Source organism: Lytechinus variegatus, chromosome 10 (genome assembly GCF_018143015.1).
Source record: "Lytechinus variegatus isolate NC3 chromosome 10, Lvar_3.0, whole genome shotgun sequence".
NCBI lineage: Eukaryota > Metazoa > Echinodermata > Echinoidea > Temnopleuroida > Toxopneustidae > Lytechinus > Lytechinus variegatus.
In genome coordinates, this window is record NC_054749.1 from 25372273 (window position 1) to 25398872 (window position 26600).

The 26600-nt window shown below is 37.6% G+C and overlaps 1 protein-coding gene and 1 long non-coding RNA gene across 2 annotated transcripts in view; one reads left to right on the plus strand and one right to left on the minus strand.

The window, feature by feature from the left end:
- Positions 1–2893: 2893 nt before the first annotated feature.
- Positions 2894–26600, minus strand: part of LOC121422250 (adhesion G-protein coupled receptor G6-like) — a 29119-nt gene continuing 5412 nt past the window's right edge. The window contains exons 6-13 of the mRNA XM_041617161.1: positions 26437–26589; positions 25262–25625; positions 24221–24381; positions 7769–7930; positions 6195–6307; positions 5116–5375; positions 4592–4661; positions 2894–3989 (exon numbers count right to left, since the gene is read on the minus strand). Of these exons, the coding sequence (XP_041473095.1) occupies positions 3203–3989; positions 4592–4661; positions 5116–5375; positions 6195–6307; positions 7769–7930; positions 24221–24381; positions 25262–25625; positions 26437–26589 (2070 nt within the window). The 3' untranslated portion in view covers positions 2894–3202. The remainder of the gene's footprint in view (positions 3990–4591; positions 4662–5115; positions 5376–6194; positions 6308–7768; positions 7931–24220; positions 24382–25261; positions 25626–26436; positions 26590–26600) is intronic.
- LOC121422251 lies at positions 8818–20746 on the plus strand. The gene is made up of 4 exons (XR_005971138.1): positions 8818–9182; positions 14402–14584; positions 15562–15656; positions 17715–20746. It is a non-coding gene; the product is annotated as an uncharacterized LOC121422251 (long non-coding RNA).

The following is a 26600-nucleotide window of genomic DNA, read 5'->3' on the forward strand; positions in this document are numbered from 1 at the left end:
GTGGTAAATGATTATGCACCAGATTTTCACAGGTGTTGATTTTGTTCCTAAAAAGGGATCACCAGTTGTAAATTACGAACAGCTTTATATAACACCTACTTTAATAAACTGCTAAAATTATGGGAAGCCACAATATGATTGTCGAAAAAAGTTTCCTTTGTTTACTTTGCACTTTCTTCCATTTTAATGTAAAGAAAAAAAAATAGTTATTTCCTCGACAGTTGTGAATTAACAATGAGCTGACCAATATAACGTTTACTGTTAGAGATTTGCGTCACAGTTGGCTATCCTCAGTTAAATCACAAGTTCATACAATAAATAAAATTAATCCAGGGGTGGTATTCTGAAAATTGTCTCAACTTTTCTTGGAAGTCAGCAAGAGCTCACTAAAATTATCTTAGATTGGTATTCTGAAAATTGTCTTATCTCTGCAAGGACATCCCATATTTTATCTCTGACATGCCCACTATTTCATCATCAACCAATCATTAAACTTCCTATATGCTTAGGTCAACTAATAGAAGCATCTTTCTGAAAAATGTTGATATGAGGCGTAATTTCCTTGCGCCCCTGACGCTTATGCTTGTGCACTTCCGTGCTAAAAATACACGTGGCTCTTCTCAAAGATATATTTTCTCTGAAAAGATTCAGAACACTAATTATTTATTGCTGAAAAATCTACCAATCCGTCGTTATATCTTTGGAATGTCTTCTTTTGTAAAATATGATGTTCTTGCGGGATGCAGCAAGAAATAATTATTGCAGACGAACAAATATCGCATGCAACAATAAGTTACAATAGTCCACTACCACTTGCAAATTTTCTTGTATTTTGCAAGGAAGTTAATTAACAGAATGTAAAGGTAAGATAATTTCCAGAATACCTTTTATCTCGACATGTTATCTTGCGCAAAGGGATATTTATGCGCTGTTTTTAACTTTACGCATAATTCTAGCTCTGACATCATACGCGCTCAGCAAAACTTACAAGTAAATTTACAAGAAAAGATACAATTTTCAGAATATGGCCCCAGAGCTCAGAATACAAGCCACCCAGACCTGGGGCCCCGTTTCATATGGGATTTGCAACTCTTGTATCTTTGCCAACTTTGCCAAAATGGCAACTACCATGGTAACAGGGCTCAGCAGCCAATCATTATCAAGGTTTCCATGGGAGTTGCCATAATGGCAAAGTCACAACAGTTGCAAGTCCTTTATGAAACAGGGCCCCAGGTCTGAGGGAAGAACCTTCTTTTATTGACTGATTACAATACACATGGTGTCAAAATGCTGAGCAATGATGAAACTCCATCAAATAAGCCGGTGCCCTATTGACTTTGAAACATCTTTTTTTTTTTTAAACGAGAATAGCCCACCTCCGGTCTACTGCTCTTTTTTTCTAGAATTACAAGAAATTGGGTTTAACTTATCAATAGCTTTTCAGATTGGCCAGTCATCAACACATCAGCATGAATTTTGCTTTATCTGGCCTCGTACAGGTTTTTAGATGCTTCAGCCAATACCAACCAAGAAAGGCTGCTACTTAGGGGGAAAAATTGAAAATCCAACTGAATCACGATGGCTGCTAAAATGTTGATTGCCTCAATCTGCACATGTGTACTTCACAAAATCTAAAAGATGCAATGGCCAGAAAAAAGACATACAAAGACACTGACAAATGAACAACAGTAAAGCTGACATAATTATGGTACATCAATATAGTGTATAATTTACTATTACAGTACAGTACACATATGACAATGTGAGAAATAGCACCAGCTATTACAGCTACACATACATGTAAATAATTTACACCAATTTTCACCTCTACTAAAACAATATGATATGAAAAACAAATAATGAAAATATATGTTTTGCTCCATCATGACCGGAATAAATAAAAATATTTTCATCAATATTTTGGTAAAATTTATCAAACAAATCTTTTATACCAACAAGTACTGCTAACACATTTTCCATATTACTGTTAAAAGATTATAAGTTGTCAATGTATAAAAAGACAAGTAGGGAAAGTTTCATAAAATTTTGAGCATGACTAATAGTCACTTAAATTCCCTCTTGTGGTATAAAAGCCTCATCGCAATGGCCAATTAATGCTAAAGAGGACAGGCACTACTGTTAAATATCATGTGCACAACAGCATTTGAACAAGAATTCAAGTCACAAACCACTTTGTGAAACACCCCCCCCCCCCCTTCTCATGAGCAGATTGCAAAGTTAATGCATAACTCCTATCCTATGTAATAATATAGCTATCTATGTATTCAGATGCTTATTGAAAAAAGAATAGTTTAGCTTTTCTTACTGGTGGAAAGTATGAATGAAAATGATTGAGAATTTGTTTCTTGCATCCAAGAATATACAAAGAGTTTTATGATCGCCACCCAGAGGTACTGACTGACTGACTGATTGATTTTATCAAAAAAATTAATAGTTGATATACTTGATAAGTTAGATTTCATAAAAGCAGAAAAATTAGTGAAAAATATTGGTGAAAACGCATCAAAGAAAGAAAGTTATGGATGTTTAATTTGTGACGTCATATGTCAGCAGCTTACCTGTATTTCATATACCGGTAATATAATTTTGATAAATTGCCAATTTTTTATGGAATATCATACCAATAGTTATCTTTTATGGAAGAGGGTATAAAATGATGTGTGCAATGATATGTTCACCGAATAATAAAATCACTCTCAAATATTTGAGAAAACGGCATTTGGGGGGAATTTATATGTCATGGCATAAGAAAATATCTTCTCGTCAGTGACATTAACAAAAATCTCAATCTTAAAAATTCATAACTCTGTTGTACTCGATCAGATTTTCATCAAACTTTCACCAATAGTTTTTTTTCTAATTTTTATGTTATTACTATTAAAAACAAAGTTTTTGTCAGTGTGAACTTCCCTTTAAACCAGTAAATGCCCTATATAGGAAGAACGGTGGATTGCGTTCGTTAATCTGTGTGCACCATGAAGTCACTGCGGTTTATATCCTGGTGCTATGTAATGCCACAACAATTATTCCCTACACAGAGAATAGTTTAAATAGTTTTCTAAAAGATGATTATCATAAGAAAAATAAAGGCTATAAATGATTCATCATAAATGAGTACAATATTTCAGATGACACAAGAATAATATGGGAATGAATAAGCAGGAAATTAAATTGATAGCTTTCACCTAAATTCAATTTGAGCTTCTACAGCAATACGATTCAAGGGTCCATTGTCTCTATCCGTCTGATCCTTTCTTATTACTGGAGATGGTGATAAACTACCTATAGGCTCCTCGTATGCAGAGAAATCTTGAGTTTGGATGGATTTTAAACTTGTCATCTCAATCTCTTCCCCACTCTGCTCTGCCATGGGATTGACATAGCCGTTGTCGGCTTTGCTGATCCTGCGCTGCTCGGTGTCTGATAAAGGAATTACGGTCGGATCGAAGTTCTGGCGCGTCAGCGTGCTGTTCCTCTGTGTGTCGTCCAGGAACTGCTTGGGCGCATCCTGGGGGATGATGTCCGGGTTAGGGTGCCACTGCGACGCCGAGAAGTATGGCTGGAAAGACCTGGTGCTGTCCTTGCCTTTCCCCACCACTGCCATCATGGCATATTTAACCTCCTTATCCAGGATGCATAGGACGATAGGAAAGGCTATGCCTTGCACGATAGCGAACACGCCAAAGATATACTGAAGTTCTGCTAAGACGCTGTACACAACAGCAAGCAGGAAGAGCCATGTCACATAGCACAGAATGAATATGAATGTCATCTGGGCGATGCGTCCCGTTGTCAGCCACGCCCAGGGTGTCTTAGTGCCCTCGTGGCTTCCTGACGTGTTGGTGGGTTGTTTAATGATGTTCCGGTTGGTGAGGAAGAAAATGACAGCCGTGATGATCAGGCAGGCTACCATGGGTAGGAGGAGGGCAAAGATAAGGGCATAGGGGTTGCTGCCATTCAGGAAACATCTTAAAAAACAAACAAAAATCATAAGCTTGAGGGTGAATAAATTGTATTCACTATAAAAAATAAGAAGGGATCGCCAAGGAGGTAATAGAACAGATCAGAGTTGTCCTCTTCTGAATTTGTCTGTGCTCTCTCCAACACTTGCTTTTATTTTGTTAACTTTGTTATCAGCCTCATGGAGATTTTCCTGAGCCAGGTCACACTATTTTGTCCTATGATACAACAGGTAAAGATATTTTTCAAAAAGGTTGTATACCTCTTTTGAGGACCTCCCCATTAAAAACCAGAAGTAGGGGGAGGGGTAATTTTTTCAAGAGAACTTATTAAACTTTGGTTAACCTTCAAACAATTTAATTCATATCAACGCAAAATGTATACGCATGTACTCTGCATGAAAACAAGTTTAATGGGGTTAACATGTTATGAACCTATGCATATTTCAACTTCAGCTGATATGATTGAGACACACATATAGCTTGTAATATTTCAATTATTTGTAGGGTTTTTATGTAACTTTACCCCAAACCTCCCCCCCACACACAAAAAAAAATTGAAAAGAAGAGACGTAAGCATTGTATGATTTAAAGGAGTCATACAGACTTACCTCGGAATTGAATTCTGGAAGACAATCGGTGCAGGAGCCAAAGTCAAACATACAACCAACAGTGGAACTCCTGGCATTATAAAAGAGAATGAACATTATTTTGTTACTACTCCCCGAGGAATGGCAAATTGTGGCAAACAAAATATACAATCCAATTACTAAATTAAAAGCAAGCCTCACAGACTGTTACTGCTTTTGAACTCATCATCTTCACATTCAATATCACTATAATAAAAAAAATATCAATATTTTCTCAATATATACTACCTCAGTAGAACTGGCAACATTCCTTTTTTTTCTCAAGGCTTTGTCCCTTAGTAAAACAGTCTAACCTTGGACAAATAGTTCCCTTTGTACTTTCTCAAAACTGGTATATTTGTATACTATTTGCTAAGCCCAGTAAGCCTTAGGTAAGTTCTCGGGCTAACAAAACCACATAGATCTATGCATTGAATGTGTAAGTGGGTTAAATTAGAGAGGAAAGTGAATTTAGATATCTTCAGAAACAAATTAACTTTTCTTACCCCATGATGGCGCTACTGTGTTCAAGACAAACCACTTGGAGGCCACTGCCTTCAACCGAGATGTGTCATAGAATTTAGCTGCAACAGCCACCATAGTACATGTGGAGACAAGGATGAAGTAGTGAAGGATTCCTGCAGCCACTGCACAGCCCGTTATCATAGAGGGCGCACTTTGACCAGCAGCAAAGGCAAGGTAGAAGATGGCAACAGGCAAGCAGAAGGCAGCCTCGATCCGGTAGAGCTGCCTCTTCCGAAGTTTCCTTTTCAAAAAGAAGAACAGAATCAGAATTATAAATTCAACGATATTGCTTTACCATTTCAAAATTGATTTTTAGAAAGCAGACATACGTTTGCATCAAAGTACTATCTTCCACAAATTTGTTTTCTCTTTCCTCTGTTACCAATTGTATATCCTATTGATTAAAGGCCTTGCAAGTTTAAGTTAGTTCATTTTCATTGGATGGAATAAAGAGTGTGAGAGACTCTGTGTGTGTGTGTGTTTGTTTACTGGTATGTGTGTATGAGTACAATCTGGATCTTCAGGCGCTATGCTCAGTGGGCGTGGGCTGGTGATCAGACCATGTAAACTATATTCTTACTATTTGGCTGCTACCTGTATGGGTAGCAGGCACAAAAAGAGAAATGCAAACTACAGCTTGCTAAAGGCATCTCTCTTGCTCTCTGATTTTCTATATCTCTCTTTCTCTTGGAGCGTTGTGGCCCAGTGGATTAGTCTCCGGACTTTGAAACACAGGGTCGTGGGTTTGAATCCCAACTATGGCGTAATTTCCTTCAGCAAGAAATTGATCCACAATGTGCTGCACTCAACCCAGGTGAGGTAAATGGGTACCTGGCAGGAATTTATTCCCTGAAACACAGTGCGCGTAACAGCTGCACTACTAAGCCAGGGTAATTATGCTGCATATACTGTAGAGCGCTTAGAGACTTCTGACAAAGTAAGTATTAAGCGCTATATAAGCAAGTATAAGTATTATTATTACTTCTCCTATATGCTATCTCTTTATATTTTATTCATCACATAAAGAAGAAAAGAATAGAAAAAATTCCTTCCAACTTACTTAACACAAATAAGTACCAAGAAGCAGGACAGAGCACCAAGAAATGCAATCCCTGCTCCGATAAAGACTATGGCATGGAGTCGAGGATACACAAAGGGTTCAGCAGTTGCATCCTAGAAAGAGGTATAACATAGGAATGTACTGTAGTACATTATTAAAGGGCAATGAAATTTTTGTGTGTAAACAGAAAATCAAAGAGCGAAAACATCAAAAATTTGAGAAAAATCAGACAAATAATGAGAAAGTTATGAGCATTTGAATATCGCGATCACTAATGCATTATGTATTCTTTAAAAATATGTATTACATGCCCTCCTATAGGAGATGTGATAAAAGAGGCAGTTTAAGTGAAATATATACAAAAGTACAGGGAGAGCTAGTCACAACCACCTCTATGGTGACATCACACATCTTTGTCGCATTGCCAACAAGAGGATCTCCATAGCATTAGTGATCGCAATATTCAAATGCACATATTTTCTCATTATTTGTCTGATTTTTTTGACACTTTCGTTGATCTGTTTCTTTGATTTTTCTGTTTTCACACAAGCTATCTTGTTCCAAAAGTTATGTTTTCTGTTAAATACATAACACGCATACTGCCTAAATCAAATCTCTCAGGACAAAAGAAATCTGTTAAAGATGAATACATGTCTTGCAAAATCGGGTCTAAAAAAATTGTTGTGACTTTAGGCAGAGCTGCCAACCTGAAAAAGAACATTTCAGTATTTTTAAAGCTGAAAATCAGTATTTCGGTGAGGAAATCAGTATTTAAAAAAAAAATAGGACCACACATACAACTGAAACTTTAGAAATCAGTATTTTATATGAAACAATCAGTAGTCTTACTTTTTAAGTACTAAATACTGAAAATCAGTACTACTTGGCAGCTCTGCTTTAGGCAATTTTTCAAGGTCAGCTTTTGCAGAATTACATTAATGTGACTGCAATTCCTCATCAAGTGTTTTCAAATATATACTGTACATACATGTGCATGATAGCCCCTGAATCTGCAACAATAATTAAACAATACATTCATGTGCTTTGTTGTTTTGAAAATAACTGAATTGCATACTGTGTTAATTTTTCTTTTTTAATACACCTGATTTCCGTTTGTTGCATTTCAATATCAACATCATCCTGTTTGCAACTTTGTTTTCTTTCCATTCACGATCATATTGGGTCGGTGTGGCCCAGTGGATAAGTCTTCTGACTTTGAAACAGAGGGTCGTGGGTTCGAATCCCAGCCATGGCGTAATTTCCTTCAGCAAGAAATTTATCCACATTGTGCTGCACTCGACCCAGGTGAGGTGAATGGATACCCGGCAGGATTAATTCCTTGAATGCATGAGCGCTGAAAGGCAGCTCAAGCTAAAGCCGGGGTAATAATAATAACAACGCGCCTCGGAATAGAATATTTCTAGATAGATGGTGCTATATAAATGCCTATTATTATTATCATTATCATATGCGGCGAAAATTGAAATGCTACATAATAATAGTCTCACACTTCATAATTTTGAAGTAATCTAGAAAATGCAAAGAAACAACATAAGAATGAAGCTATTTAGTACCTTGATCAGAGCAAAGGTACCCCTGCTCTCACACTGACACACCATCAGGTCTCCACTGAGCATCTCAGAGAGCTGGCAGCCATCTTGGATCCATCCACCATGACCGCCATTAATGGAATCATTCCAGTAACCACACGCTGGGGGCTCTACGGTCTGCACAGCCTGCGATAGATCATTGGAATGAGAGTAACAATAAATACCATTTAATTTTACCTCTATTAGCATTCATCAGAAATGCCAACCTGATAAAGGACATTTCAGTATTCTAAAGGCTAAGAATCAGTATTGTGGTGAAGAAAATCAGTATTTTCACAGAAATGCCATAAGACAAGATGGCATAAATAAACCTCGGCTAATTATGGTAATCATATCCTACTGAACGTGCAGCAAGAACATGAGTATAATGAGAAAACTTGAAGGACGATTGAAAAAGACTGACAACACAAAATCTACTGTGTAATGCTGAATATGGGATTTGTATGTAGCAAACAAGTATTAAAATATGAATTTCAACATCCCTACTACATATAAATTGCATGCTCAATACATGAAATTTTTTCATTGACATTAATATTGGATATTGAATCCTTGATAATAATAGAAAGCATATAAATTAACAAACAACTCCAGCGAGGAAACGCTCATTTTAATATTGACCCTTTTCATGACCTTTGGAAAAACAGCCTTATTTCAGTTAGATATCTGTTGTTTTTTTGTTATGTACAACCTATATATGATTTTATTCAATGGCTTTGCTCTGCCACAAACAGACACACATTCCATATCATTCACAGTATATTCCAAAGATACAATAGTATTTGTGCGTCCATATGAATAGCGTCTACACCCTTTTGTTAAAGCTTTATGAGGGTGTTCTCTCTGAATCATGAACTACTCAAGGTCACTTTTGGAAGCAGGTCTTCCACCTATGATCTTTGTAACCCAACCATGACAAATTTTATTTGCATACATGTACGGAAGCATATCATGCAGAGTTGGCTTCATAGACAAAGTACATAATCTCATCAACACATGTAATCTATTGTAACGCGAGACCCCCTCAAATAATAGTATGCTGCCACCACAATAGTTTATAGAGTTATTGAGCTCTCGACCAAGCATTATTTAACACTTGATCGTAAATGAAGAACTTTTCCTCGATGAGAACTTTAATTAAATGTCCAGTAAACCTCCAATCAGAATAGCCGTCTCATGATCCAATATCTGAGATTACGCTTCGAGGCCTATGATTGGTCCATCTTCTTGCATCGACCGCCAACTTTTAGCCTCTCCGTTCTGCCACAGTCATGGATGTTGAAGGAGCTCCGATGACCTGAAGAAAAACCGTCATTTCTCCCGTCTTGAGACTTCAGACATACTTCTTGACCCGGACTCTCGCAACAGAATTTAATAGGTGAGTTTACTCACTGAGTGACTTGGATTAATCTAAATTACAAAGCTAAAATTTCCCATCTTTCTTGATAGAGTAGCCATGTAGCAAAATCTCTATTCACTCACGTACAATACTTGTTCGCCTTGTGTTTCTACACACACGCTCAGGCATATCCACTTCACACACGTGCAGTCACCTAAATTAAATTATGCACATCGACATCCATAGAAGCGTTCACTTCAGGCAATGCTTCGCAACCAATCATTCTAGTCTGTTTCAGTTCTCAATTCCACTCTTTATCACTGGGTCTCACTAGGTAAGCGTAGTTTTCCAAGCTCGATGTCGCGTTCCGTTTTCTTGAAATATACAAGGTTGGTCTATAAATAAACTAAGAACCCTAACTTAAATAATGCTTAAACTAATTGTACGGTACTTATCCCTAATCACATCATCAATCAATCATCACTAATCAATCGATCACCATTTCTAATTCTAAGACTTAACAACAAATCCAATTTATTGGATTCATCATTCTCAAACACTGATCACTAATCATCTTCCTTCTATGCAAAGTGTGCAAGTCCAATTACTGATTCCTAAGAAAAATAAAATAAAGTTCAACTGAACTTTAATATAAGAAATTTTGAAGTTAACAATTCTTCTGAACATTTCACAATAAAATTTGGATATTTACATCAATTTACATAAGTATAAAAATTCATTGAATATGGAATGAGCAATATTAAATTGTATAACTTACTCTACGTAGATAAGAATTTAACTGTAAGTCTGTGCATGTCACTCTTAAATTGAAAGAATGATAAATAGAATAATAATTGCAAAGTTGATAAATCCTATGTATTCACTGTTATAAATACACCAAGCAATATCGGTATCGTTTGTAAGTATTGATTATTACCTAAGCTACATCCTACTTAGTTCTGTACTTTATACTCCGTAGAGTTGTGTTCTCTCTCAGAATTATTTCCACTTAAAAACTGTAAACTACTCTCCACAAAGGTTCCAGGACCAATGGATCTTTTCTGTCGATCTGACTTATGTGAGTAATCCTATCTAAACTGCCAGCAGTTACTCAATATCTTTCTCCATCCAATGTCACTAACCCAATACAACACACCAATCTCCAAAAATATCCTTATCCTATCAACCTCTCAACGGGCCTTGTTTACCAGCCTTACAGCGCCTACAAAACTCCCACTCACTTTGTCGGTGTGAAGTTTGTATCAACATCCAACATTCTGTGTGATGAAAAGCCTCAGAAATCCGTAAATATCCCTAATCATCACGGGTTCAAGAATAGACTCACATAGTACCTTTCTTAGCATTAAAGCCTACCGGAAACTCTAACCTCGTCCCTGCTGTCTGAGCATACAGCTAAGCAAAACAAGTCTGAAAGACCAACACCTTATTCCTATTTCAGTGTTAAGTAAATCAACCAACTATTTATACAATGTCAATGCTCTAATGAAGAATTAAGCTTCATCCATAAATTGAGTTTACTTCAGTCTATAAACATCAAGTATCCTTAATAAAATATGTGAATGACTGCACAGACAATTATTTACAAGTTATTTACAAATGCTTTCTGATTGATAATCAGGTATTTACATCTCATCTATTGTTTACGTCATTCTGATTATATGGTAATCTTAATCAGAATTAATATTCAGTATTCTGATATTATAACATTAAGTATTTTGATCTTATAACATTAAATATTCTGGTCTTAATACTACGGGAATTGCATGCTTGACACTATGTAACACGTGACCTTAACATCCACACACTCATGATGGCTAGTTTTGTTTAGTTTTGATCCTATTTGTATATGATGTAAGAAATGTAAATAAATAACCAAAGTCATTAATCCTGAAATTAGAATTGAGTTAACGACTCTATCAATAAATATTGTTTAAACGACCAATGTGGAAAAATGCCAAAGTCAGATCAATATTCAAAGCAATACCAAAACACACATTCCAGAACAACTTGACAGTTTTATGCCAAATGTTACTGACCAAAAGATAATCTCTGTTTAGAGATTGAAAATCTGACACTAGCCTTTTCCACGTTGGTAGGATAATTTTATCAATGCAGTAATTTAATTACTCTAACTAGATAATTTGATTAAGTATTCAGACTGTCAAGAGTCCTTAAAAGGACTGCCTAAATATAGTCATCAAGTCAGAAATAAATTCATCATATAAATGCATAAATTATCAAATTTCATAAATAAGGTAATAAAATATAATCATCCATTCAGGAGATTCCAGAAAGATAAATTAATAGTCAGCATTCATGTTCACTATCGTGACCATCAATTAATTTCTATCTGCTTTTAAACAGCTGTGTTCATGTCAAAATGAACACAAACAAGCACCAATAAATGCTTTCATATCTTCTCTAGATATCGATCAAACAATCAGTAGACTTGATAAATCAATCAAAGTCTGTGAAAGAATAACAAAAGCTGCCCAATTTCTGTGAACAACTGATAAATCCAAGCTGACTATAAAGAAATACAACAGTATTGGTTGCCAAAGATCGTCACGAACCCCAAAAAGGTGACGAACGGTTTCAAATTTGTAGCTAAAATTCATCATTATTCTCGCTGAATTCCCTGAATGGAACTAAGTGTCATATTATGACGTAATGTACTCACAGAAGAATGCTAAAGTTGAATGAACAATGGTTCAGAGAGAGAGTGAGTGAGTGACTTTCAACGATCCTACTCTAAAGAGCTTGCAGACGATATGGCAAACTCTCGAAAACCTCGCCTATTTATAGACTTTTGGCCCCCCAGGATTTTGGCAATTTCTGAGCTCATTACATTACGCGGCGGGTTGTTATGTAATTTTAGTGCTTTAAAAACCACTCAATTCACATAACATTACGCGGCGGGATGCTATGCAAATTCAGTACTTTAAAATACACAAGATAGTGCGTCTGTGCGCGTATGCGCGCATCAGAGCTTTAGATCCAAGGAAGAGTTCAAAATACTGCCGGTAATCGTCTCAGAATAAAGGAAAATAACAGTATCCAAACATGAATGAAGAAATTCCAGCAATAAATTAGTGCTGTCATCAACTTTCATGGAATTTACACAAAAGGTAAGATTCAAATTTGACTTAGAGCTATTTAACGCTCATAAAATTTCATAACAGACCATACCGGTCCCATAAATAGATCGTACTGCTGGCTCTACGCGATTATGGCGTGACTCAGCAGAAATATACCAATTCCTCTGCGCTAACACGTATGCGCGCACACTAACAATTAATCCAAAGAAATTCACCAGTCTCTCTCTGGAATTCAGGTCACAGTTCACGTAGTAAAAACAGCTGATCACCGGCACTTAACCTTTCATTCAATGACTATAATGGCTTTCAGTTACGTTATGTAAACAAACAAAACTCCAGATGAAAAGGACATTTTAGAAATCTAAATATCTCTTTTAAGATGAGATTTTCCTATTCACGAAGGGGGGTTTCCTTCACACTACCCCCTGCCAAATAAGTCACTGTCCCAGTGACTATATAAATAGCATTAAATTTCAATATATAGCAATACAAAATACATGAATATTCATTCATGTACATAAAAAAAAAATATTCTTAAACGTCATAAGATACATAAAGCTCATACAAAATACATGAAGATCATAAAAATGTACAACAAATTACTTTGTAACTTTTGGTCTTTTCTCTGGATAGTGAGAGTCAATTAATCTTCTTTTTAGAATATATCCATTCTTTGTCTTGACATAGTAAGATGTGGCAATCGTAACCTTGGTAACTATTTGGATTTGGTCACTCTGGCATTCAGGAAGGTTTATGGAAATAGTCTTCTTATCACTGACAAGCTCAACCACTCTACATTCTGGGGTCTCATCTGTGTTGCCTTCTGAATTCTTAATCTGTCTTATCTCCTCCTTCAGTCTCTTCTCCTCCTCTTCTAATCTCTTCTTCTCAAGCTCCCTTTCTTTCTCTAGCCTCTCTTCTTCCTGTCTTCTCTGCTTGGCTTCCTTGTCACGTTTCCTTCTTTCTAATTTTCTCTTCTTCTAACCTTCTCTCCTCCTCCTCTATCTTCCGCTTCTCCTCTTCTAGCTGCTTTCCTTCTTCATCGAGTTGTCTCTCTTCTTCTTCTTTCTCCCTACTTTCCTGTAGTTTCCGTCTTTCTTCTATGATCTCCTCATCTATCTCGTCTATCTTGCTCCTACCAACCCTTTTCCAAACTCTTTCCTGGCTATCCTCCTTCCTCCTTTCTTCCTCTACTGCTTCCTGCCGCCTTCTTTCCTCCTCGATTCTTTCCTCCTCCTCTTTCCTCTTTCTTTGTTCTTCTCGTCCGTTCTTCTCTTTCTCCCTTTCTTCCTCTATCTGTCTCCTCTTCTCCCTTTCCTGCTGTTCCTCCATCCTTTCTTTAGACTTACATGTAGGCAAAGTCGGGCTAGATCTTAGTGTATCCACTTCTTTGATATAAGCTCGGTGATGTCTTTTGTAATGCTGTCTCATTGACTCTCTTTTCTCAGTCTCATGGTTACATCTTTCACAGTGAATAAGAAAAGTCATTTGATGAACCTTCCGTAGATGATAATTTAATTCTGGATAAGATGAAAATACTCTTTTGCAGTGCCTGCAGGTCACTTCCATCCTGGTACTGTAAGATACAAATTACAAAGCATACAAGGCATATATATAATTGTATGTTGTCATACATACAATCAAAATGATAAAGAAAGGAATATTGTAGAATAAATTTCTGAATACAGCCATCATGGTGAAGATGTATTGTTTTTGTGACTCAAAGTTCAATGTATCTTTGTGGTGGAACCCTGTTTCTATTTGGATTACGCCTGATTTCTTGTGTCAACCAGTTTTTTAAAGGCTTTCCAGTATAAGCCTTTAGTCGATCGATGTGCACCACCTTTGGTTTGCTTCTCGATGATTCCTGAATTCGATACACAACATCTGAAAGTTTGGTTACCACCATAAATGGTCCTTTCCATTTCATGCTCAGCTTAGGACACACTCCTTTCTTCCTTGATGCGTCGAATAACCACACCCAGTCTCCAGTCGTAAAACTTCGCTGAATAATATTTCTATCATAAGACTTAGCCTGTCTTTCAGCTGCAATTCCAAGTTTTTCTCTAGCACCTTCATGTACCTCATGTAACTTTTCCCTCACATCACTGACATAGTCCGATTCTTCTTCATTTGCAGGTGTTGGAGAAGGTAACAGCAAATCTACCGGCAGACTGATTTCTCTTCCAAGCATCATCATAGCAGGACTTTCTCCAGTTGATTCCTGGACTGCTGATCTGTATGCCAACATAGCAAATGGTATCCTCTCATCCCAGTCCTTCTGTTCACCATCTGGATCGAGCAATGACGACACCATACCCAGTAAGGTTCTATTAAATCTTTCTATAAATCCATCTCCTTGTGGGTGTAGTGGGCAAGTCCTTGTTTTCTTAATACCAAGCATCTTACACATCTCTGCCATCAGCCTTGATTCAAAATTCCTCCCTTGATCACTATGTAGTTCTTTTGGTATCCCATACCGACAAATAAACTCCTCCACTAGTACCCTAGCAACCGTCTCCGCCTCCTGATCTGGTAATGGATACGATTCTATCCATTTCGTGAAATAGTCTCCCACGACTAGCACATACTTGTTTCCACTGTCCGTTTCGGGTAAAGGGCCCAAAATGTCCATCGCTACCCTTTCTAATGGTGCACCAACTCTATATTTCTGAAGTGGAGCTTTATTCTTCTTTGGGGGGTTTTTTAGCTGTGCACAGATAGTACATCTCTTAATCCACAATCGCACATCTGCAGCAAGTCCAACCCAGTAATATCTCCTCTGTACTTTATGTAATGTCTTATTGACTCCAAGATGAGCAGCTGTTTGAGAACCATGTAATTCCTCCAGTACTGTACTTCGCAAAGAACGAGGTAGTACAATTTTCCTAGTTATCTCCTTTCCATCTTCTGATTCCCATCTCCTCATCAAGACACCTTTTTGTACTTCTAGCAAAGTCCAGTTTACCCAGTAAGCCTTAGTAGCTGATGATAGGTGCGAAACATCTTTCCAACTCGGTCGCTCACTGCATATTTCCTTCCATCTCAAAATATGCTTTATGTCTCCATCTTGTAATTGTGCCTTCCTGATTTCCTCTTCAGTTATTGGCGTAAATGTTAAGGTAGACATCTCCTTTTCATCACACTCTCCAGCCTCCATGTCAAAATCTTGCGTTAAGTAAGTAGATAGAATCCAATATAGTTCACTACGAAAAACAATGATATAAATTCAATTAATGTCACAAATTCACATTCAAATGGAAATAAAGTCTATTTCTTTACTTCTCTTCCATTTCCAGTCTTCTAAAATCTCCTACAATGTCGGCAATCGGTGCAAGGTCGTCTGGATAACCCATCAGCATTCAAGTGGACACGTCCAGCACGATGCTCTAAGGTGAGTTGGTACTGTGTTATCACTTCAAGCCATCTGGCTAACTGTCCTTCAGGATTCCTAAACTCTAGTAGCCATCTAAGTGCACCATGATCTGTTCTAACTTTCACTTGTTGTCCATACAGATAATGACGGAAATGCTTGAGAAAGTTCACAACAGCTAATAGCTCCCTCCTTGTTACGCAGTAATTCTGTTCTGCAGGATTTAGAGTCTTACTGGCATATGCAATAACCCTTTCCTTTCCCTCTTGTTCTTGTGAAAGTACTGCTCCTATTGCAAAATTGCTGGCGTCTGTATCAAGAATGAATCCAACATTCAGTCTTGGGTAGGCTAGAATTGGGGCGGTCGTTAACATTCTCTTCATCATCTGAAAAGCCTCCTCGCATTCTGTTGTCCAGATGAAGGGCTCATCTTTCTTGGTTAGATTGGTAAGTGGTTTCGCCACATCAGAGAATTTGAGTATGAATCTCCTGTAGTAGGATGCTAATCCAAGAAAACTCCGCACCTCTGTCTGGTTGGTTGGTGTGGGCCATGATTTAACAGCCTCTATCTTATCCGGGTCAGTCTTCACTCCATCGGACGATACCACATGTCCCAGATATAAGACCTCCTTCTGAAATAGATGACACTTCTTGGGTTTCAATTTCAGGTTTGCTTCTCTTAGTCGCTGTAGAGTTATTCTCATTCTATTGATCATCTCAGATACATTAGAGCCATAGACTATTATGTCATCTAGGTAGATTAAGAGTATCTTCCATTGCAGACCTCTGAACACATTTTCCATCAACCTCTCAAAAGTAGATGGCGCATTGCAAAGTCCGAATGGCATGACCTCGAATTGGTATAATCCTCCTGGTACCACAAATGCTGATTTTTCTTTAGCATCATCATCTAAGGGAACTTGCCAGTAGCCTGAAGCTAAGTCTAGCGTGCAAAAGTAACTTGCACCTTCAAGAGAATCCAGTGATTCAGCAATGTTAGGTAATGGAAACGAATCTTTCACAGTATTCTGATTCAGGAGTCTGTAGTCTACGCAGAATCGTTTGGTTCCATCCTTCTTATCCACCAATACTATCGGGGAAGACCAGGCACTGGATGAAGGTGTGATGATCCCTCGTGCTAGCATGTCTTCAATTTGCTTCTCTACTTCTTCCCTCTGACCCATAGGGTGGCGTCTAGGTCTCTGCCTAATAGGGGCATTGCTCGTAGTATGGATACTGTGCTTCACCTTGTCGGTACATCCAATATCATGGTCACCTTTTGAAAATACATCACAGAAATCTGTCAATAGGGTGGCAACATCAGAATGGTGAGCATCTTCAATGTTCGGTTTAGCTCTCTCAAAGATATCTGTCAAATGTTCTGGTATCTCCTGTTTGATGACCATCGCCAATCTGTTACTTCTGTGATTTGTGCACGAAATAGTCTCTCCATGTAAGGTTACCATCATTCTCTCACAATCAATAGTTGCATTTGTTTCTTGTAAGAAGTCCATTCCAATAATTCCATCCACATCTATTCCAGCTATAATGACAGACACATCATACATCCTTCCGGAAATGCTCATTGGAATAACTGTCTCCCCAAATACTTCAATAGGGGTTCCATTGGCTTGTCTCAGTTGAATTTCTGTCTCCTTCACACCTGGCATTCTATCATGGTATGCTTGACCCAAAATAGCTCCAGACACAATAGTTATTGTTGACCCAGTATCCACCAACATGTATCTCGTTTCACTCCTTATATCTACTGGTATATACATAGCTTGGTTAACATCTCGAATAATGCAAATCAAGGGATCCGCTGCTTCTCGTTGAACATCTAGTTCTGTGGACCTGTCTGGTCTGGCCGTCCCGTGGTCCTGCGAGTTGGCCTTCTGTCGTTTCCCTGGCATGGTTTGCTGCAAACACGACTGATGTGTCCAGGCTCTCCACAGTTGAAGCACACAATTCGTGGTGGACCTCCATTCCTGTTCACACTCATCTGTCTCATCATTGATTTGATTTCTTGTAGGCTTGACTTTAATTCTTGTATCTCCTTCTTTACTTTCTCATCTGCAGGTGACGACTGTACAGCATCCCCTACTGCTCTGACGTGACGTGGCCTAATCCTCTCTCGTGCCTTCTCTGTCTGTAGAAAAGACTCTGTAGTCAATGCAGCACTAATCGCCTCTTCAAGTGTTCTGGGATGAGCTCGGAAAATGGCAGCCCTGATTTCACCATCGTCGATCGCTTCTGAAAAGTGTCCACGAGCAAGCCTCTCTCGAGCATCGTTGCTTAGCTCCGGGTAGGCTAAGCAGGTCAAATCTCTAATTGCCTGACCCAATTCCTGTAAGCTCTCCTTCGGCTGTCGTCGCCTAGTCCTCAACTCCAGCAAGAAATTTTCAGCATTCTCTCTCGGTCCAAATCGTCGCTCCAAAAGAGAAGTTAGATTGGAGTATGTGAGATCCTGTCCAAATGGAATATTATTCAAGACCTTCAGTGCAGCGCCTTGCAGTCTCGTGGCGAGATATTGTCCAGCCTCGACATCATCCCAATTATTCAATCTTCTGCAGACGTCAAAGTGTCGGCGATAGTCCGTCCATGGTACCTTCCCAGCAAACTTATCCGGCAAAACGTCCCTGGCTCCAGATCCTCTCAGTTTCTTCGGGTCGGTCGTTTGGTGACTCCCAACATAGGAAGCATTATTTCGGAATTGAGTTGGCGTATAAACCTGGCGCCTCTCCGCAGGAATAGCATCTCCATAATTGGCCATGTCTACCGCTATCTCCGGATCCTGCTCATCTAATACCCAGCTCCTCTGGACTCCATTATTTCCAGTATCTCCTGCTGCCAACTCAGCGCTTGGTTCCATCATACCGAGTGCTATAATTTTTAATATATTTGGATGTATGTTTATTTTCTTGTGTTTAAGTATAAATATACATGTTTTATTTTGTGTCAAGCAAACGTACCCTTACATTGTAAAAGGAATAGATTTCCTTATTATTCACAGTGATTGATTCACTGTGAGTATGTCCATAGGACATATAAATGCTCATTTTCCATATTCAATCTTAACTTATTTAATGCACACTTGTAATAAGGAACTCAAAACACAACTTATTTATTATACATAGCTTAAACAATACATTCCTAAATATCTACTAGTACCGTACACAACTATACATAATAATAGCAAAATTCTTATAATACACATCATTCTACTACTAAGCAGACAAAATGTAGTCTTTTTCTCTTTTAAAAGTGGAGGGGTTCTTTGAAAAGACCATCCCACACCGCTACCAAAAATGTAAATTTTTGGTGCAGGGACTCTACAAAAAGACCATCCCACCGCCGTGCCACCAAAAATGTAACGCGAGACCCCCTCAAATAATAGTATGCTGCCACCACAATAGTTTATAGAGTTATTGAGCTCTCGACCAAGCATTATTTAACACTTGATCGTAAATGAAGAACTTTTCCTCGATGAGAACTTTAATTAAATGTCCAGTAAACCTCCAATCAGAATAGCCGTCTCATGATCCAATATCTGAGATTACGCTTCGAGGCCTATGATTGGTCCATCTTCTTGCATCGACCGCCAACTTTTAGCCTCTCCGTTCTGCCACAGTCATGGATGTTGAAGGAGCTCCGATGACCTGAAGAAAAACCGTCATTTCTCCCGTCTTGAGACTTCAGACATACTTCTTGACCCGGACTCTCGCAACAGAATTTAATAGGTGAGTTTACTCACTGAGTGACTTGGATTAATCTAAATTACAAAGCTAAAATTTCCCATCTTTCTTGATAGAGTAGCCATGTAGCAAAATCTCTATTCACTCACGTACAATACTTGTTCGCCTTGTGTTTCTACACACACGCTCAGGCATATCCACTTCACACACGTGCAGTCACCTAAATTAAATTATGCACATCGACATCCATAGAAGCGTTCACTTCAGGCAATGCTTCGCAACCAATCATTCTAGTCTGTTTCAGTTCTCAATTCCACTCTTTATCACTGGGTCTCACTAGGTAAGCGTAGTTTTCCAAGCTCGATGTCGCGTTCCGTTTTCTTGAAATATACAAGGTTGGTCTATAAATAAACTAAGAACCCTAACTTAAATAATGCTTAAACTAATTGTACGGTACTTATCCCTAATCACATCATCAATCAATCATCACTAATCAATCGATCACCATTTCTAATTCTAAGACTTAACAACAAATCCAATTTATTGGATTCATCATTCTCAAACACTGATCACTAATCATCTTCCTTCTATGCAAAGTGTGCAAGTCCAATTACTGATTCCTAAGAAAAATAAAATAAAGTTCAACTGAACTTTAATATAAGAAATTTTGAAGTTAACAATTCTTCTGAACATTTCACAATAAAATTTGGATATTTACATCAATTTACATAAGTATAAAAATTCATTGAATATGGAATGAGCAATATTAAATTGTATAACTTACTCTACGTAGATAAGAATTTAACTGTAAGTCTGTGCATGTCACTCTTAAATTGAAAGAATGATAAATAGAATAATAATTGCAAAGTTGATAAATCCTATGTATTCACTGTTATAAATACACCAAGCAATATCGGTATCGTTTGTAAGTATTGATTATTACCTAAGCTACATCCTACTTAGTTCTGTACTTTATACTCCGTAGAGTTGTGTTCTCTCTCAGAATTATTTCCACTTAAAAACTGTAAACTACTCTCCACAAAGGTTCCAGGACCAATGGATCTTTTCTGTCGATCTGACTTATGTGAGTAATCCTATCTAAACTGCCAGCAGTTACTCAATATCTTTCTCCATCCAATGTCACTAACCCAATACAACACACCAATCTCCAAAAATATCCTTATCCTATCAACCTCTCAACGGGCCTTGTTTACCAGCCTTACAGCGCCTACAAAACTCCCACTCACTTTGTCGGTGTGAAGTTTGTATCAACATCCAACATTCTGTGTGATGAAAAGCCTCAGAAATCCGTAAATATCCCTAATCATCACGGGTTCAAGAATAGACTCACATAGTACCTTTCTTAGCATTAAAGCCTACCGGAAACTCTAACCTCGTCCCTGCTGTCTGAGCATACAGCTAAGCAAAACAAGTCTGAAAGACCAACACCTTATTCCTATTTCAGTGTTAAGTAAATCAACCAACTATTTATACAATGTCAATGCTCTAATGAAGAATTAAGCTTCATCCATAAATTGAGTTTACTTCAGTCTATAAACATCAAGTATCCTTAATAAAATATGTGAATGACTGCACAGACAATTATTTACAAGTTATTTACAAATGCTTTCTGATTGATAATCAGGTATTTACATCTCATCTATTGTTTACGTCATTCTGATTATATGGTAATCTTAATCAGAATTAATATTCAGTATTCTGATATTATAACATTAAGTATTTTGATCTTATAACATTAAATATTCTGGTCTTAATACTACGGGAATTGCATGCTTGACACTATGTAACACGTGACCTTAACATCCACACACTCATGATGGCTAGTTTTGTTTAGTTTTGATCCTATTTGTATATGATGTAAGAAATGTAAATAAATAACCAAAGTCATTAATCCTGAAATTAGAATTGAGTTAACGACTCTATCAATAAATATTGTTTAAACGACCAATGTGGAAAAATGCCAAAGTCAGATCAATATTCAAAGCAATACCAAAACACACATTCCAGAACAACTTGACAGTTTTATGCCAAATGTTACTGACCAAAAGATAATCTCTGTTTAGAGATTGAAAATCTGACACTAGCCTTTTCCACGCTGGTAGAATAATTTTATCAATGCAGTAATTTAATTACTCTAACTAGATAATTTGATTAAGTATTCAGACTGTCAAGAGTCCTTAAAAGGACTGCCTAAATATAGTCATCAAGTCAGAAATAAATTCATGATATAAAAATGCATAAATTATCCAATTTCATAAATAAGGTAATTAAATAGAATTATCCATTCAGGAGATTCCAGAAAGATAAATAGTCAGCATTCATGTTCACTATCATGACCATCAATTAATTTCTATCTGCTTTCAAACAACTGTGTTCATGTCAAAATGAACACAAACAAGCACCAATAAATGCTTTCATATCTTCTCTAGATATCTATCAAACAATCAGTAGACTTGATAAATCAATCAAAGTCTGTGAAAGAATAACAAAAGCTGCCCAATTTCTGTGAACAACTGATAAATCCAAGCTGACTATAAAGAAATACAACAGCATTGGTTGCCAAAGATCGTCACGAACCCCAAAAAGGTGACGAACGGTTTCAAATTTGTAGCTAAAATTCATCATTATTCTCGCTGAATTCCCTGAATGGAACTAAGTGTCATATTATGACGTAATGTACTCACAGAAGAATGCTAAAGTTGAATGAACAATGGTTCAGAGAGAGAGTGAGTGAGTGACTTTCAACGATCCTACTCTAAAGAGCTTGCAGACGATATGGCAAACTCTCGAAAACCTCGCCTATTTATAGACTTTTGGCCCCCCAGGATTTTGGCAATTTCTGAGCTCATTACATTACGCGGCGGGTTGTTATGTAATTTTAGTGCTTTAAAAACCACTCAATTCACATAACATTACGCGGCGGGATGCTATGCAAATTCAGTACTTTAAAATACACAAGATAGTGCGTCTGTGCGCGCATCAGAGCTTAAGATCCAAGGAAAAGTTCAAAATACTGCCGGTAATCGTCTCAGAATAAAGGAAAATAACAGTATCCAAACATGAATGAAGAAATTCCAGCAATAAATTAGTGCTGTCATCAACTTTCATGGAATTTACACAAAAGGTAAGATTCAAATTTGACTTAGAGCTATTTAACGCTCATAAAATTTCATAACAGACCATACCGGTCCCATAAATAGATCGTACTGCTGGCTCTACGCGATTATGGCGTGACTCAGCAGAAATATACCAATTCCTCTGCGCTAACACGTATGCGCGCACACTAACAATTAATCCAAAGAAATTCACCAGTCTCTCTCTGAAATTCAGGTCACAGTTCACGTAGTAAAAACAGCTGATCACCGGCACTTAACCTTTCATTCAATGACTATAATGGCTTTCAGTTACGTTATGTAAACAAACAAAACTCCAGATGAAAAGGACATTTTAGAAATCTAAATATCTCTTTTAAGATGAGATTTTCCTATTCACGAAGGGGGGTTTCCTTCACACTATAATAGCAGTCCTCTATGCTTTCCCGTCTGTGTTATATACCGGTATTCAGTTTTAATGTTGTATATACCATAGTAATGATGTGCTCCTACTAGTACCAAGTTTCTATTATTAATATCACTTCAACATCACATTCCTGGTTGGTATTTGAACAGCAATACATAAAATTGCTTTGTATCTTCGTTTGATTAGTTTGTTTGTTTGTAACATGGTATGGGGCCTTTTGCAGAAAGATGTGCAATCAAGTGCAATTCTTAATAACATCATTTGCAACTTGTTTTTTAACCAATCAGAGATGCATATTTTGGAATTTGGGGTTGATTCTTGGTAGTTGTGTTCAAACCCATCACTTTCTGCAACAGGCACTTGATATGAGAAAATATAAACTATGATGTGTTTCCTTGTGTAACCATTGGCGAAAATCTGTGACGTGATGCTATGCATAATACATGTAGGTTCACCGCTAAGATTTACACCCGTGAGTGAAACTTCAGGAAAATAATATTTATTAACAGATTGAATTATAAAGACTCTGAAAGAAATGCTTCAAACATATTCATCAAATGGATAAGGAAGGAGTATTTAAAAAACTGTCAGTCATTAAAAATAAAAGATCAGAAAATTGGACCTGTGGCTGTGAGTACCAGTATGTAAAGTATGCAGTAGAAATAAGCCAGTTCATATTCTTTGGGCAATTCCATAAAATTATAACCTTTTCGTACGTCAAACCCCCAATTTTCTCAAGGTTTACTTCAGTTTATAAACTGACCAGACATAGTCCTTTGAGAACATTGCAGAGTTTCATAAGAACCAGAAATCAGAGACAGAAAATTTCATGAAAGTCCCACATTTAGGGGGTAGGGCGTACATATTTTATGGAATTACCCTTATGCAATCTGATCATAGACACATGTGCAAATGTTACAGGTTGTTACAGGCCACATCTAAAACCACCAAAATTAGAACTGCAAGGTGATTGCTTGACATAGCAACAAAATTAAGTCTAATTGACTATATAAAGGCAGGTTTAATGGAATAAGTCATCTCTATGCTTTGCTTTGAGCTGAGACACAGAATCTATGAGAGGTTTTCCACAGCGACCTTGTGATTCCTACTTACCGGCCTCAACTACACCCCTGGGGAGCGTTTCATCAATATTTTCATCTGACAAGTTGTCAGATCTGACATCTTTCCTTGATTCTGATTGGCTGAGAGGCACTGTTCCTATGGTAACTGTCGGATAAACTGGTACTTGTCGGATAAAATGTCCGACAAGTCCTTTCATGAAACGCCCCCCTGTAAATCAACTTCGTTCAATAAAATCACAAATTCATAATGAATGATCACTGAACTCACTGGTCTACTCGTCGTTGTGACTGTGCTTCTAATTTGACCTCTGACCCCTGTAAGGTGAATTGACATGACCCATCCATTTGCTACAACCTCTTGACCCGTTACAGTATGAAAGAGTTTGTCCATGGGGTAGATTGTATAGGTCAGACGTACATCAGACTGGCCTGCAAAATATATGAAATTAAAGTCAATGAAGTATGTAATCAAGATTTTCTAATATTGGTTGTAGGTGAATTTTCTAAAGGAAACAAGCCATTTTTATCGAAGTTATACTGAAATGTAGCCCCTACCTAAAAACAATGAAATTCTTCTTGAAATATTCAGTATTGCTGCAGATATGACTTCATTACTCATTGGAATACTGGTACTGTATACCACATACGTGTTTCATAAAGCTATTTGTAAATTACTCATGCTGGTGAGCCTTTCTTGGTTGCCAAATCAAATTCTCAATTATTATTCCCATCGATGAGTGGCAAAATGAGCCAAATATCTTGAGGGGGCTTGAGCGAGCGAGCCCGCCCCCCCCCCCCCCCCCCCTCTGTACACCAGTGCCATGAACTAAAGCTGAAATTTATTATTTTCATATTTTGGGCAATTAAAAAGCATTTGAATGCAAAGATTTTTTTTTTAAATTTAATAACATTACAGAAAACTCCTACCCAATTATGTAAAAATAAAATGGGGGAAACTTGGGGTATCACATTAAGCAAAAAAAATGGTTCCCAGTCATGCATAAATCATGAACTTCATAAAATGGCTCCCTTGAATTATATTCATCTAATGGTCCTGATTATCTTCCCTTTCAATAGTTTTGTTTGAATTCTTACTTGAACACAGGACCAGTGCTTCACATCCCAAAGAAGATCAAACAGCATGGGGGAGGCCATTTTTTTATTTTTTTTGCTTTGAAAATCAAGACCTAAAATTTGATTGAGACAAAGATGAAATCAATCTCATCTTTCTCTGTCTCAACTTTCACTTTCATATCTATCTCTCTCCCACCCAAAAGTCCTCTCCCACTTTACTTCTACAACTGATTACCTGGAGTGGGTAAATCCCCAAACTGGAAATGCAGAGAAGCTGTCGAATCCTCATCGTACATCAGCGTTGGATTTTCATCAAAAAGTAAGCTGCTTCCACTCCCCGAGTTAGGTTGATCCGCATAAAGGCTCAAGCCGTACCAGTTAAAATTGAGGGAACCCTGCTCCAGCCTCCGTATACCAAGGACGACGTTGGTGGAGGTGGTGGTGACGTCCAGACGATCGTTCAAGTGGGTGATGGCCAGGATGCTCTCGAGTGCGCCGTTGATTCGGGAGGACGAGAAGTAGAGGGTTTCGGCTTCGACTAAGACGGACTTATCGACATCTAGGGCCAGGCTGAGTAACGTGCCGACTTCTTGGAGTACCTTCAATGAAAGAAGAATCAATGTGATTGTTAGCTGTTTCATGAATCATACAGAATAATATTTGAAATTTGTTCTTTCCCTTTTTTTCTTTCTCACACATGGTAACACTGGAAATTATTCCACTTAATATAAGAACCAAGAAATTCTGAAAAGATTTGATTATCTCATCTTAATTATACAGAAAACAACATGACAAACTCATACAATCTCTTACCATATAAAACAGCGGGGTGCTTTCTGAAAAGTTTTGAAGATTTTTTTTGCTCTCAGCCATCAGATGCAAGGAGTTCCAATAGATGATTATATTTGTAGAGAAAATTACTGACAAAACTTTCCACGAGACACTCCCCTGATATTCCATAAGCACAAGAAAATCTTATGTCAACATTTTTTGTGTTAATTGGGAAAATGATAATGGTATATTAGGCCTAACAATGTTGGTTTCTCTGTTGCTCAGTTTCAATATTGCTATTCTAAATCATCGCATTTGCATCCTCCTCCCCAAGACATTCGGCTCTGTTTGTAAATGTCTTTCTAGTTTGGGTGTATCCAAACTAGGTTCTAACATTTTATTGTGTATTATAATGCACATTCGAATATCAGATTGTTCAAAACAGTGAGCTATACTGGACCAGGGTCATTTTCGTGAAGTGTCTTTTCAGTAATTTTCACTGACCAATTCACTCTCAGCCAATCAGATACAAGGATTTCAGTAGCTTATAACATTTATCAGTGAAAACCACGGACTGCTCACTTCATGAGATACTCCCCTGAATTGTCCATGGTAGCCATGAAGAAGTTACATTCTCACCTCTACAGAAACGTTTCCTGTCTTTGCGAGCGCTTCCAGAATTTCAGCAATGGCAAGAATGCCCACACTCGTGATGTCACCACTGTCTCTTAACAAATCTATAGCATCCCTGATGACGACTAAGTTCGGATCATTCTCCCTAGCATTGGTTATCTACGGGAGAG